The following is a 12,673-nucleotide window of genomic DNA, read 5'->3' as shown; positions in this document are numbered from 1 at the left end:
TATAAAAATAATATATATTTGTGACATATATATGTAATTATTATTAGTATTATTACTATTAGTTTCACGCCAAAACATGAAGAAAGTGTGACAACTTTGCCGAAACATGTTGTTTGAGTTTTCACGGTGTCCGTAGTTCCCCAGAGAAGAACGCCAAACAAGCACGTGCTTTCTCAGTGCTCATAGTGAGCACGCGCGTATTTTGCCACCTGGGCGGTGCGGAGCAGCAAGAAGACGCAGGGGGAACCATATCTGATGGGGAAACGCGGATTGACGTAACAAAACCACCTAAATATGTTCCGTTCATACAGGTGGTTTTGGCACTTTTATGCCATCTCTGTTTGCTGGAATATTTTCCTTCTCCTGTTGTCTTTCAACTTCATCTACCAGCTTCAGTCTTACCCACCATGGCTGACTGGGATTTTGGAGATTTTAACTGGTGTACCCAGTTCTTTTGGCCAAGGTAAACTATCTCTTATCTGTTAGGAGTTTTTATTTCTTTTCCGATCCTCGCTGATGGGGGGCGGGGGGATTCTCTCTGCAGCCCCGCAGCTGTCCACAGTCCTGGTGCTGCTGCTGCTGTGTGTCCACTCCCTCAGGAGGCTGCTGGAGTGTCTGTTTGTCAGCGTGTTTTCTGATGGGGCCATGCATCTGGTGCAGTATTTGTTTGGCCTGGGCTATTACATTGTGCTGGGATTGACTGTGCTTTGCTCGGATCTCACGGCAAAAGGTTAGATTCTCTACTAATACTGTCATGTGCCATTCTGCTATGGTGATGTAAATGCTTATGCTTCTTGTTTAGGTCCTGGGACTCTCCTCTCTCACTCGGATTGGATTCGTGGGGCCGGATTTGTTCTCTTCATCGCGGCCTCTCTCCTGCAGCATCAGTCTATGGTCCTGCTGGCCGGGCTTCGCAAAGGAAAGTCAGGTCAGTCTGTGAGAGACGGAGTTTATTTAACTCTACCAACTACTGACACATTTAAACAGACTGAAGAAACTTTAGGTGTCATTGAAACACAATTATTATATTTACTTTGCCCTTTCATCAAAATTTTTCATCTCAATATCTTAATACATTTGAATTTTTTTCAAATGTTCTCAAGCCTTCATTACACAAAGTGTTCATTTGCAAAGTATATTTTTAACTTATTGAAATATTGTTTACTTGAACAAAGAATAGTGAGGTACACATTTTCACTTCATGCTGTCAGCTGCATCACAAAAATTGCTGCTTTGATACATGTGAAATACAGAATAGTGGATTTCTTAGAGATAACAGGATCAGTTTGTAAAGGCCGTATGTGAAGCACTTTTAAAGGTTCAATTAGTTTAACGGTTTACATCGAAGGGTCAGAATCAGAAAAATCACCAGAAAATGCTGATCTAAGTCAATAAAAGTGCAATAACGTTTAGCCAAAGAGACACAGTATTACTATAGGGCTGAGAAAAAGCGACTTTGGCAGAGGACACAATTAATGATTTAAGTGGGCCAAAAAAAAAAATGTATTAAGATATTGATATTATGATGAAAAATCTGAAATGAAATCTGATGAAAGGGCAAAGTAAGTGTAATAACTTAAAAAAAGACAGAAGTATTGAAGTTAAAATAGACAACATGTCTTAGTTGTCACAAAGAAGTGTAGAAAGCAGCAAAAAGAGCAACGCAGCCACCATCACTAATACGAACGAGAAGGCATGTTCTGCTGCAGCTGCTGTGAAAAACCTAAATGCATTCTTTGACCTGTTTGCTTCTCCTTTTAGGAAGAGTGGAGACTCTGGCTCACCGGGTGCCAGAGGGGGGCTGGTTCGAGCTGGTTTCGTGTCCACATTACTTCGCCGAACTGCTCATTTACGTCTCGCTGGGCTTCACTCTCGGCGGGTTCTCTTTCACCTGGTGGCTGGTGGTCCTTTACGTGCTCTTCAACCAGGCACTGGCAGGACAGCTTTGTCACGACCTTTACGTCAGCAAGTACGAGTCGTACCCAAAGCACAGAAGAGCATTTATACCGTTTGTGCTCTGAGCTCTGTGCAACTGTAAATAGACTGCAAATTCTGATATGAGATTCAAAAAATGGACCTTAAATTAGTGTTATTACTGTCAGATCTTGTTTTATGGTACGCCAACATGTCTTTGCTTGCTACAACATTCCATCTTGTTATAGTTGAGGTTCAAACTTATTTATAAAGATGTAAAACAACTGCCATTGATGTGAAGTGTTTTACATTAACATAATAAAACACCAAAGAATGGTAAAATATTAAAATGACAGGAAAAAAAATCCTCTCTCATACATATATAGAAGCATGGGTTTGGATCCTCACTGATGTGCTGGGAGAATTGATCCCATAGTTTTAGGGGCGACAACTGTGAAGTTTTGTGCACCAGTCTGGACAGCGGTACAGAGCTGATCACTAGAAGTTTGCAAAATTGTTTTTAGTAGACATAAGAATGGTTTGATTGTTCACAAAAATAAATGACCCGAAATGTTACACAGTAACTAAAATACACCACAAACAAAGAAGATGGTGTGAAGTCTGAAGCTGGCTACTGTTGCTTTGGCACTGAGGGTAAATAAGTTTGCTTTTTCTAATGCGCTTCCACAAAGTTTTGTCCAGGTTGCCTGTCCAGTCGGAGGCCACTAATAACCTCTTGGTGGCACAAAAATACCAAACACCGTAAGAGAATTTCAAGAGTGCCGTTTATGCATATTGATGAGGTGGGATTTTACATTTCAGGTCGAATAAAGAAAGAACTGTTTAAATAAAACAGATTTTAGAAAATGCATGTAAAAGAATACAACAAAATTATTTTCTAGAGGCGATTGAATGCTAACTCTGTCTTCAGACTCTGAAAATTACACCTACATCAGAAAGCTGTTGGCTCATTTTCGCCCGTGCAACCGGTGAGTAAACTGAGCTCTCCGGATCACATGTCAGTGGCTACAGGAGCTGAACAAACATTTACGCAGTCATGGTGGTTTTGATCATTCTGACTTTATGCATTTTATCAAAACTTAACACATAATTTAATTTGCAACACTGACCAATGATTTAAATGTTACAGTCGGTAAATAAAAAAAAAACATTATTTAGCATTAATTGATTAAATTCAAGCTGGCCCAGACCTTGCTCAGGATTAGCAGTTGGAAGGTGTGAGTGTTTTTAATAGTAACACACCTCGAGTGTTACAGCGACGCAGAGACTTTTGGAGACTGGTTTGGCTTCTTTTTGCAAAGAAAACATTCACGTACAGGCTAAATTATGCAGAAAATACCATTACTGGATATCACTGGACTATTCAAACTTCCACCAGACTGAATGGGCCATCTTGAAAAAAGAACTGGAGAGAAGTAAGTGTTGTGAAAGAGACCATAAACAGTCCTGGGTCATGCTGACCGTAAGGTGTGCTAAAGCTATGCATGTGGCAGGGTTGCTTCTCGTTCAATGTAGTGGGCTCATATGTAGAATACTGACTTGTTGGCCAGCCGACACTAATTAATACGTAGCTTTTATTTGAACTTTGCTCCACAACAAATTACCTTTAACTTTGAGCTAATGCCGACAAACTGTCCAATCACCGAATTCTCCACTCAGGTCGTCATCACATACGTAGAGAGTCATTATTTTTCGCTGTCCAATCAGGTGTCGGCTCTGTTAACTTAATGCTGGAGCGACATTACAACTTCCCTCTTGAGTTGGCCCAGTTGGTTTCATCGTGACGTGTAACCCCGGGTACTGAATAGTTTGTAAAAATGAAGTTTGCTTGTTTGGTTTAGGGCAAAATGAAGTGAATTTCGGGATAGGAGACAGTCTTACAGCTCGTGTTGGGTCGCTTCCGGTAGTAATAATGCCTGTGATGTTGGGAAGAGGAGATGGAGGAGCTAACAGAAGTCTGCTGTTTCCGCTCGCCGCCGTGTTGCTGCTGTCGGTCGGAGTTGCTGCCATTCAGGAGGAGCAGAAAGCAGTGCAGGAAGAGCCGCAAAAGGAGGTAAAAATGTACATTATAACGCCCAGTTAGACATTTATGTCGTGGTCGGCGGAGAGCTTCTCTGAAACAGCTAGCTCCTGTGAGTTAGCGCGTGCTAACCAATAAACACCAGCGTTTTCCGGGTGTTGTACTCCCGGAGTGACCAATTTGATATAGTTTTTGACTGATTTTATGTCAACAAAGCTGCCAAAGTGCTTATAAACTGGGGTTATGGTCGGTTTAATATACTTCCACCGGTACCGACAGTTTCGCGAGTTTTGTTTCCTCATTCATGTTGTCATGTGACCTGGTTTGGGATGCAGTATGGATATTTTCTATAAGCGCTGTAACTTGACTGCTGTTTTTTGTTTTGTTTCACAGAAAGCCACTAGTCCCCATCCAGTGGGGCCTATTGTTACTGAGAATGGCTCCATCAAAGGAAACCTGGGTTTCATCCACGCCTTCGTGGCCTCTTTCTCCGTCATCATCGTCTCAGAGTTGGGAGACAAGACGTTTTTCATCGCAGCCATCATGGCCATGCGTTACAACCGCCTCACCGTGCTGGCAGGGGCAATGCTGGCTCTGGGGTTTATGACTTGTCTGTCAGGTTTGCATCAGCCTCTTTTTTTTTTTTTTTTTTTTTTTTTTTTCCCTTTCCCCACCTGGACAACTATTTCATTGCTTTCTGAAACGTAATAAAAATCCCGCTTCCTCCTCTCTTCAGTGTTGTTTGGCTACGCCACCACAATCATCCCTCGAATCTACACCTACTACGTGTCCACTGCACTGTTTGCCATCTTTGGGGTGCGCATGTTGAGAGAGGGCCTGAAAATGAGTCCAGATGAAGGGCAGGAAGAGCTTGAGGAGGTGCAAGCAGAGATCAAGAAGAAAGACGAGGAAGTGGGTCCAATTTGCCTATTCAAAGAGCATGCAAATTTTTTCTGAATTATCCACGTTCTGTCAAAAATGATGTTCCAGGAAAAGTGCCTTGTTTTCTCCTTTGTGACTCAACCTTAATGTAGAAGATTGTAGCTTTGCATATCATAAAGATCATTCCGCCTTTCTGCCGTCCATGAGATTCCAGCACAAAGAGAGCAGAGCGGACATTGCACCACTGTGTGAAAGCACAGCGGCAGCAAAAACAGGGTCTTAATAATATTTCACAACAAAAAGAAAATAATTGGAGTTACCCATTAAAAACAATCTATAGTTCCTTTATATTACTGACTGGCACAATCAGTAATGCGTATCTGGGATCTGCTTCTGCGTGCCGCTCTTTACTACTGTTTTTATCTCGGCTCAGGCAGCAGATGAAACCAGAAATTTACTATCGACTCCGGTGGAGATGTGGAGCAACAACAGTGTTCACATGCAAGAAATGGAACTGAATTTCTCATGGGGTTTTTTTTTTCCTTGTGTGTGTGTGTGTGTGTGTGTGTGTGTTCTCTAATTCCTTTATTTCCAGCTCCAGCGCTCCAAGCTGGCCAATGGCGCTCCGGACGTGGAGGCGGGAACAGGAACCACCCTACCTCAGTCGAAGTGGCACAGATTTATCTCACCGATCTTCATCCAAGCTTTCACCCTCACCTTCCTGGCAGAGTGGGGGGACCGCTCACAGCTGGCCACCATCATTCTAGCTGCCAGAGAGGTTTGTTACGCTGCAGTAGGTGACCGATTACTGCTTTGATTTTTTTATTCTTTTTTTTATGCTTAATTGCCAGGATCCATTTGGAGTTGCAGTAGGTGGGACAATTGGCCACTGTTTGTGTACAGGACTGGCTGTGCTTGGAGGGCGAATGATTGCTCAGAAGATTTCTGTGAGGACAGGTGAGATGCTTTGTGTTACTTTAATCCAGTTGGAAATGCCTCAAAGGCTGTGAGGAATCAAATTAGTTATTTTTTCTTAAAAATCCTCAGAAATGGTTTGTGTCCAATTTCCTCACTTATCTCATTCTATTAAACAAAAAACACAAATCTGGGAGTTGAAAATTGATTTTACTTAAATGTAGACTATGTCATCAATAAACTAATTAATTCACCCTTAGATATTAAGGATTAACCTCGTTTTGAGTTTTTGTTCGCTGCTCATTTACTTTATTTGGATAAAAAAAATAATTAAAAGAACCAAATTGCAACGCTTCAGCTTTTTGACACATCCAACTCTAGATTTTCAGAAGTGAATGAGAACCTGCATCCATAAAAAAAAAAAATCTCATGGTGTAGAGTTTCAATTCATCGTTGATTTCCATTTTAAAAACTCTGTCGGCCTGAAACTTTGTTTTTGTTTCCACAGTTACCATCATCGGAGGGATTGTATTTCTGGCGTTCGCCTTGTCTGCCCTTTTCATCAAGCCAGAATCTGGATTGTAATTGGTGGACAAAAAGGAAACTGTTCATTCTGTAAATACGTGTAAGATATGGCCAACTCGCTGGAAAGAGACTTTAATTCAGGTTCAGTATTTGGAGTCTATTTCTCAGTCCCAGCAGCTTTTCGTCCATGTTGACTTTTGAGGTTATTTCCGCCGTAGACGTCCAAGAATCATTTAACGGTAGAAAAGCAGACTTTCTAATAAAAACAGAAAACGTCTGTCTTAGCACCTCGTGCAGATCTGCTTTTCCTAGAAAAGCATTTGTTCCGCTTCTGTTCGTGACTCGGGTGAATTAGGAAACTAGGAGTGCGTTCCTCCACAAGTTCAAACACGTTCACATCACGGCGACGGGAAGAGCAGCTACTCGTTCTCAGCGAGACGTTCTACCTTTCATCAAAGAGCTTCGGATTAATCTTGGAACAGGAACACCCCCATTTTAACGTTTTATTTGGTGCAACAGAATCATTGAGTTACTGTGGCTGCAGCCTGAAGAGGAACTGTAGTCGCTCGCTCTTAAGAGCTTCATTCACATCTGAAGGAGTGTTGAAGAAACCCTACACTCGACCTGATAGCAGACCTCTTTACACAAAGTTAAACTGAACCTGACATGCAGTCCTTTTCTCCACTTTGCAGGCTCATTGTCGGCACTTAGCAGCTTTCAGTTTGCATGGTACAGTACTGACCTAGTGGACCTCCTTTACTCTGATCAGTAAAAATAAAAAGTCGTGGAGTATCGGGGTCAGTGGTTTTCATCTAGATATCAAAGCTGTACTGTACCATGTTATGCAAAAAAAAAAAAAAACATTGTTGGAGAAATAGTTTGGTTGCTTTTAAATGTTTTATTTTTTTGTTCTAACTTGTTCTTATTTTTGATTTCCACTAAGATGTTTTTTTTCTCTCTATGTTTTACACCACAATACAGTCAGTATTTTCCAATGTACTGCAGAGAGAGACCGACCCAAACCACTTCAATACCTCTATCATCTAAGCACAGTTTATGTACGGTTTTTACATGTTTGGTTTTATTTCTGAACAAACAAAAAAGCTTCACTGTTTCTTAAGATACATTTTTTTCTGAACAGTTCAGTGGAGATGAACAGAATGAGTTGTTTATGCTGAAGAATGGCCAGTCGGCATTTATTGTGTCATGAGGTCCGTGTAACGGAGGAGAAACACAAACTCATCAGGTAAAGAATCAGCGACTCACTACATCTTAGACACCTACAAATCATATGAAGCTCAACACTGAGGTGTTGCTTCATCAACACCATGTAGTTTTACCCCTTTTTATTTAAAGTTGTGTATTTATTTAGCTTCATTTACTTTAGTTGTGTACACAAGGTGGGAGAAATTTCTGTATGTGGGGTGTGATGCTTTTTTTTTTTGGTTTAACTGAATGGGTTTAAGTTGTGCTGTCAATATTTGACAGGCTTTGACCCAGCTGTGAAATACTTCAGTTTGATTTGATGAAATGTCTATAAACTTAGGATTAATAATAAAAAAAGTGTATTGTCTCGTTTCTGGGCAGCAAAACAACCTCGGAAAAGGCTTTGTGATGGGGCCAGTACTTTATATATATATATATATATACACACACACACATATATATATACACACACACACACATAATCCATGTAAATGGTGCAATAATGCTCACCTCTGTTCTTATGCTGAATACAAATGTCATTGCCCAATTGTTGCTAGGTTGAGTTTGATATCATTTAACCTCATGTTCCTGAGTCCTGAAAGAAACAATTTCTAATATTCTTACGTCTACATAACTTCATTGACAAACCAATAATAGGTTTGTGGTGCTCGGTACAACGCAGCTGAAACCTCAAATCAAAGACTTGTTACATTTCCCGTTTAACCTTTGTTGTTACATTGGTGGGATACTTTGTGTCCCTGTAGAGTTACAGGAAAGTGTGTGGAAAAAATTACTTTCGTTATAATGATCTGTCCACTGATTAGCATGACTACTAGCTTTGCTCATAATAGTATCCATTCTAAGAATATTTCAGATTGAGACAGACAAAAAAATATACACAAATATGTCTAAATGCTTTTCTCTGCAATAATTTGAAATGAAGTTCACACTTTAATCACTTCTAGAGTTTCACCATTTTAGATATCAGCTAAATTACAGCCATCTTTTTGTTCACCCACTTGTGCCAGTCAGAGCTGCTAAAGCAATACTGAATGGAAGTTCTTGTTTATAAAGGTTTATTTGCAAGTTTATTACAAATAATTTATTTTTAAAATTTCCTCATCTTTTCTTTTCTAAATTAGATATTTTAGTTTTTTTTTATTAATCCTGTTGTTGGAGATCAAAAGAAGGGACACAAGTGATGGTTATCTGTGAAAAGTAATATAAAGCAGATAAAGTGTTTTGTTTAGAAAATAAAAATATAAACGTTACAAGTTGCAGGCAGCTAATTAAAAGATGACATACAGATAGATGAGCTGGTTTTACTGTTTTATTTCAGACAGAATTATTCAATACAATTAAAAGGAGATAAAACGTAATGCAGTGTTAGATTTTTTTTTGTCTATTAAGAGATTTGAAAAACAAATCTGTACAGATTGTTAAATCCCATGATGAACAGCAGGTGGCAGTAGTGTCCCAGTAGAAAGTTGTTTGCTGCAAGTAATCTTTCTTGTGGAAAAAGGCCGTTTACAAATTCAGTTTTGTAATAACGTCGGCCTCTTTAATTTAGCAAGAAACAAACAGGTTATACAATTTAACTGTGGTATTTTAACTCTGAGGAAAATTCATGGAAAAAAAAATGATGAGCCACAAGGCCTTTCAGTGCCTTGAAAAATGTTCCTGCTCTTTTGTCACATCGCAACCACAAATTTAAATTTCTACTGTCGGGATTTGATATGATGGACCCAAACTAAGTAGTCTGTAACTGGACACATACGTAGTTCTCTGAATTTTGCAAAAACAAACAAACAAACAAAAAAAAAACAACTGAAAAGTGTGGCATGCATCTGCATTTTATTAACTGTTGCTTTTTTGGAAAGCTTGTCCTGCCAAGAAAAGACTGACAAGTAGTATATTGGTCTTCATTTAGTGACGTAATGCATCCTGATAAACATAAGGTAATGTAATGTAATTTTATTTATATAGCACATTTTCAGCAACAAGGCAATTCAAAGTGCTTTACATGAGTTAAAAGGAAATACAAACAAAATAACAAACCAAAGGAAAGAAAAAAAGAGGAAAGAAAACTAATCTAATGTTCTAAAGTATGTAAACTTCAGGGTTGATAAGTATCTAATCCCATTTCTAAATAGTGAGTACTCTACAGTTTCTGATCAAATAAGCTAAAGAGTGACTGATCTAATTCCTTTTCTGGGTTAAAGTGAGTACTCCACAATCCTAAGTTTGTTCCAAATCCTTTTCTGGAATAAACGAACTATAAAGCAACACTTTCTAAAACGGGTGTGACGTTCTGATCTCAACTCTACTGAACTGAGCTGGTCGTTCACAGCCAACATCAGTGTCTGACCTCACGCATACAACTGTTGAAGAACGGTCCAAACTAAATCCTATGGTAAGAAAGTGGTTCTTACTTATGTTTGGTGTTTTAACGTATATAGTAGGACTTCAGGAGATGCTTTGTGGTTCCAAATGAAATGTTGGAAGAGAGGTTAAGCACTTTGTAGCCATTTACCTCAACGCTCAGGATGGCAGAAGAGGCCGCAGAGCTGCGAGTTTCACACCATCTGCTAGTGAATAAGATCAGATGGTGAGGAGGCTGCCGGGATCAAGCCAACACAGAGCGATTCCGGGAACCCGGGAGGGAGGAGTCAGCGATCCGTCCCTGGAGCGTGAGTCAAGTCCGCATGTCTTCTCCGGCCCCGATGACGACTCGCACCGAGCTGAACGCGTTCCAAACGCTGACCACACTGCGAACGAAACCACGATATCCTGGGGGAAAAGACACCGATGCCAACGACAAAGCAGAAGTGGGTCTTTGTGTTTGTTGTGTAAAGAAAAAGATTTGGCAGTTGAGAGGGGAAAGAAAAAAAAAAGAAAAAAAAGCAATGTGGTTAAAGTTAAAAAGCTTGGCTGCCTCTGGAAAACTACAGCGCAAAAGGACCAGGGAAAGTTAGAGGTTAAGGCACATAAATAATTAGTGATGTTTATGCCCTGGTGAGTGTTTCCGTGTGCGTGTGCTAACACAAGCTTCGAATCCGTTCTGACCCAAAACGTTGAGTTTAATGTTGCATGGTCGGAAAAGTCATGTCTCACATCAACTGTTGAAGAAATGTTGGCTTTATTTTCTTTGAAGGCTTGATATTTGACAGCAATGCTGCAAATCTGAAAGATATATGAAGAATTGTCGAATTGAATTGCCATTTAAAATCAGATCCGTCCATTTCTCCACAGAGCAGCTGCCTGCTGAAATGAAGCATCCCCACAGTATTTGTAAAAATAATGAACAAAGATCACACGGCAAATTTCCCTTTTAGATATATATAAAGAAATGTAGAACAGAACATGTTGAAGAATTACACAACCTGAGATGGGAGATTGTAAGATCTTCAGAAAAGAGGCGAGACAAATAAATTAAGATATGAATGAGGACAAATCTCACTGGTGCTTTCATTTAGCTTCATTGTGGTAGTAGGTAGTTTCCATTTCATGAGCAACATCTCACAAATTTGCAGTCTTCACTGTTTGGATGTTAAACACAACTTAAAAAAAAAAAAAAGACAGAAATGTGACTCAGACGGTTGAAGGAAACTGTGTGGAAAGTAAAGGTCAAAGATTGAAAAAAAAAAAATTAAAAATTAAAAACAGAAACAAAATCCAAACAGCATCGGCATTGTCTGCTATGCAGACGCACAAACATCCCCGCGGGAGAGAGCAAGTTGGGAAACATCAGCCACTGAGCATTTAAGAGCTTTTTTTTTGTCTTAGACTTCTTGGGGGGAAAAAAAAAAGAACCCAGTATTATTCAAAGCTGCAAAGAACAACTATGCATTTCATGCATCATATAAAATATTAGGTCTTTCTTTTTCTGTATATTTACATCATATATTACACGATATTCTGTACAGTTAAACTGCCATCTACACCACATTCATAAAAATATTTTCTGACCCATAATTATTTTTATATAGAAAAACAAAAAGAGCAAAAATAATAATACAATATATTCAAACTGCCTGATCTGTTTGAAGATGCCGACGGTAAAATCTTTAACTCCAGTTAGTCGCAGCAAGTCCAGTCCTGGTTCTCTGCTGAACTCATTCCATCTGGAGGTTTTTCTTTTATATTGTTGTTGTTTTTTTTTGTTTTTTTTACAAACAGAAGATATCCTTATGAGAAGCCAGGCTGCAAAGTCAGTCTGTTCTCTGCTTCAGAGGCAGGACCCTCCTCAGTGTTTTCTGCAGAACTTAAAATGACACTTGTGTGAAAAGACCTGCGTGTCTTAGTTTGGCTGATCTTACGTCAGTCAGCTACTGAGGCTGAGTGGACGGGCGGTCAGACAGACCGTCTGACCGGTGAGCAGCCAGCTGCTGCTGCTGCTGCTGTTTCTGCTGCTGCTGCGCCGCTGCAGCGAAGGTGCTGTGCTGCTGCAGAGGGAACGCTGCCTGGAGGATGAGCTGGGCCGACTGGTTCCCATGAAGGAGCCGAGGAGCCTGGAGAGCAACATTTAGATCAGTAAGACAGAGGAAACTTTTTGTCAACATTTAAAGCAAGAAACAAAATTATTCTTACGCCTTAAAGAATGACGGTGTGAAGAATGTTCCTAAACTTGAAGTTTAGGGAAGTTTACGACACCAAAATTTATTGTTTTGGCCTTTTTTTCTTCTTACAAAGAGAAAGTAGCAAATGATGGTGAAATTTTACTTAAATTTTCTAAAAGTGAAGTGTATATCAGTCCCCTTTATTCTGATACCCCTAATCATAAATCAGTGAAGCCATTGGCCTTCAGGAGTCACCTAATTAGCAAAAACAAAAAAACAATTTACCAACTGAACCATATTTACATTCCACAAGCTGAAATATCTGTTAAAAAAAGTGTGTGTGTGTACATATTGCCAAATTGATGCATTTGGCAATGCATCAATTTTATAGATTAATCAATTGCTTTTTTGAGTTCTTTGAAAATCAGGATTTTTGTTTTAACAATACACAACTTTTGTTGCCATGGTTCAGAGTGATGTCGGCACGCCTAGCTAGGGCCGCCATCTTGTTTTGACGAGAGTGTTATACAGGTTTGAATTATTTGGACTCTGAACTCTAGTCAACTCACAGGAGGAATAATTGAAATAAAAGCCAATTTATGAAAATATTTTCTCTCATTTGTAATGTTAA

The 12,673-nt window shown here is 39.6% G+C and overlaps 3 protein-coding genes across 3 annotated transcripts in view; 2 read left to right on the top strand and 1 right to left on the bottom strand.

Annotated features, from left to right (window-relative positions):
- The window catches only part of srd5a3 (steroid 5 alpha-reductase 3), a 3,374-nt gene extending 1,170 nt beyond the window's left edge, over positions 1 to 2,204 (top strand). The window contains exons 2-5 of the mRNA XM_007550678.2: positions 312 to 463; positions 545 to 730; positions 803 to 928; positions 1,762 to 2,204. Coding sequence (XP_007550740.1) covers positions 312 to 463; positions 545 to 730; positions 803 to 928; positions 1,762 to 2,021 — 724 coding nt within the window. The 3' untranslated portion in view covers positions 2,022 to 2,204. The remainder of the gene's footprint in view (positions 1 to 311; positions 464 to 544; positions 731 to 802; positions 929 to 1,761) is intronic.
- Positions 2,205 to 3,609: 1,405 nt separating this feature from the next.
- Positions 3,610 to 7,840, top strand: tmem165 (transmembrane protein 165). Its single transcript, XM_007550677.2, has 6 exons — positions 3,610 to 3,988; positions 4,349 to 4,574; positions 4,692 to 4,867; positions 5,433 to 5,615; positions 5,689 to 5,794; positions 6,261 to 7,840. Exons 1-6 carry the CDS (start codon positions 3,848 to 3,850, stop codon positions 6,335 to 6,337), a joined length of 909 nt encoding a protein of 302 aa, XP_007550739.1. The 5' UTR covers positions 3,610 to 3,847; the 3' UTR covers positions 6,338 to 7,840.
- A 2,765-nt stretch (positions 7,841 to 10,605) lies between these two features.
- The window catches only part of clocka (clock circadian regulator a), a 29,717-nt gene continuing 27,649 nt past the window's right edge, over positions 10,606 to 12,673 (bottom strand). The window contains exon 24 of the mRNA XM_016670779.1: positions 10,606 to 11,898. Coding sequence (XP_016526265.1) covers positions 11,812 to 11,898 — 87 coding nt within the window. The 3' untranslated portion in view covers positions 10,606 to 11,811. The remainder of the gene's footprint in view (positions 11,899 to 12,673) is intronic.

Source organism: Poecilia formosa, unplaced genomic scaffold, assembly GCF_000485575.1.
Source record: "Poecilia formosa unplaced genomic scaffold, Poecilia_formosa-5.1.2 Scaffold37, whole genome shotgun sequence".
Classification (NCBI taxonomy): Eukaryota; Metazoa; Chordata; class Actinopteri; order Cyprinodontiformes; family Poeciliidae; genus Poecilia; species Poecilia formosa.
Note: the sequence above shows the minus strand (reverse complement) of the source record. Positions and strands in the feature narration are given on the sequence as shown.

Bases quoted from the DNA above. Each gene is read 5' to 3' on its own strand.
- tmem165 (XM_007550677.2), top strand. From the start codon at position 3,848: ATGCCTGTGATGTTGGGAAGAGGAGATGGAGGAGCTAACAGAAGTCTG. The intron at 4,868-5,432 runs GTGGGTCCAATT...CTTTATTTCCAG, and splicing joins TCAAGAAGAAAGACGAGGAA to CTCCAGCGCTCCAAGCTGGC. The intron at 5,616-5,688 runs GTTTGTTACGCT...CTTAATTGCCAG, and splicing joins TCATTCTAGCTGCCAGAGAG to GATCCATTTGGAGTTGCAGT.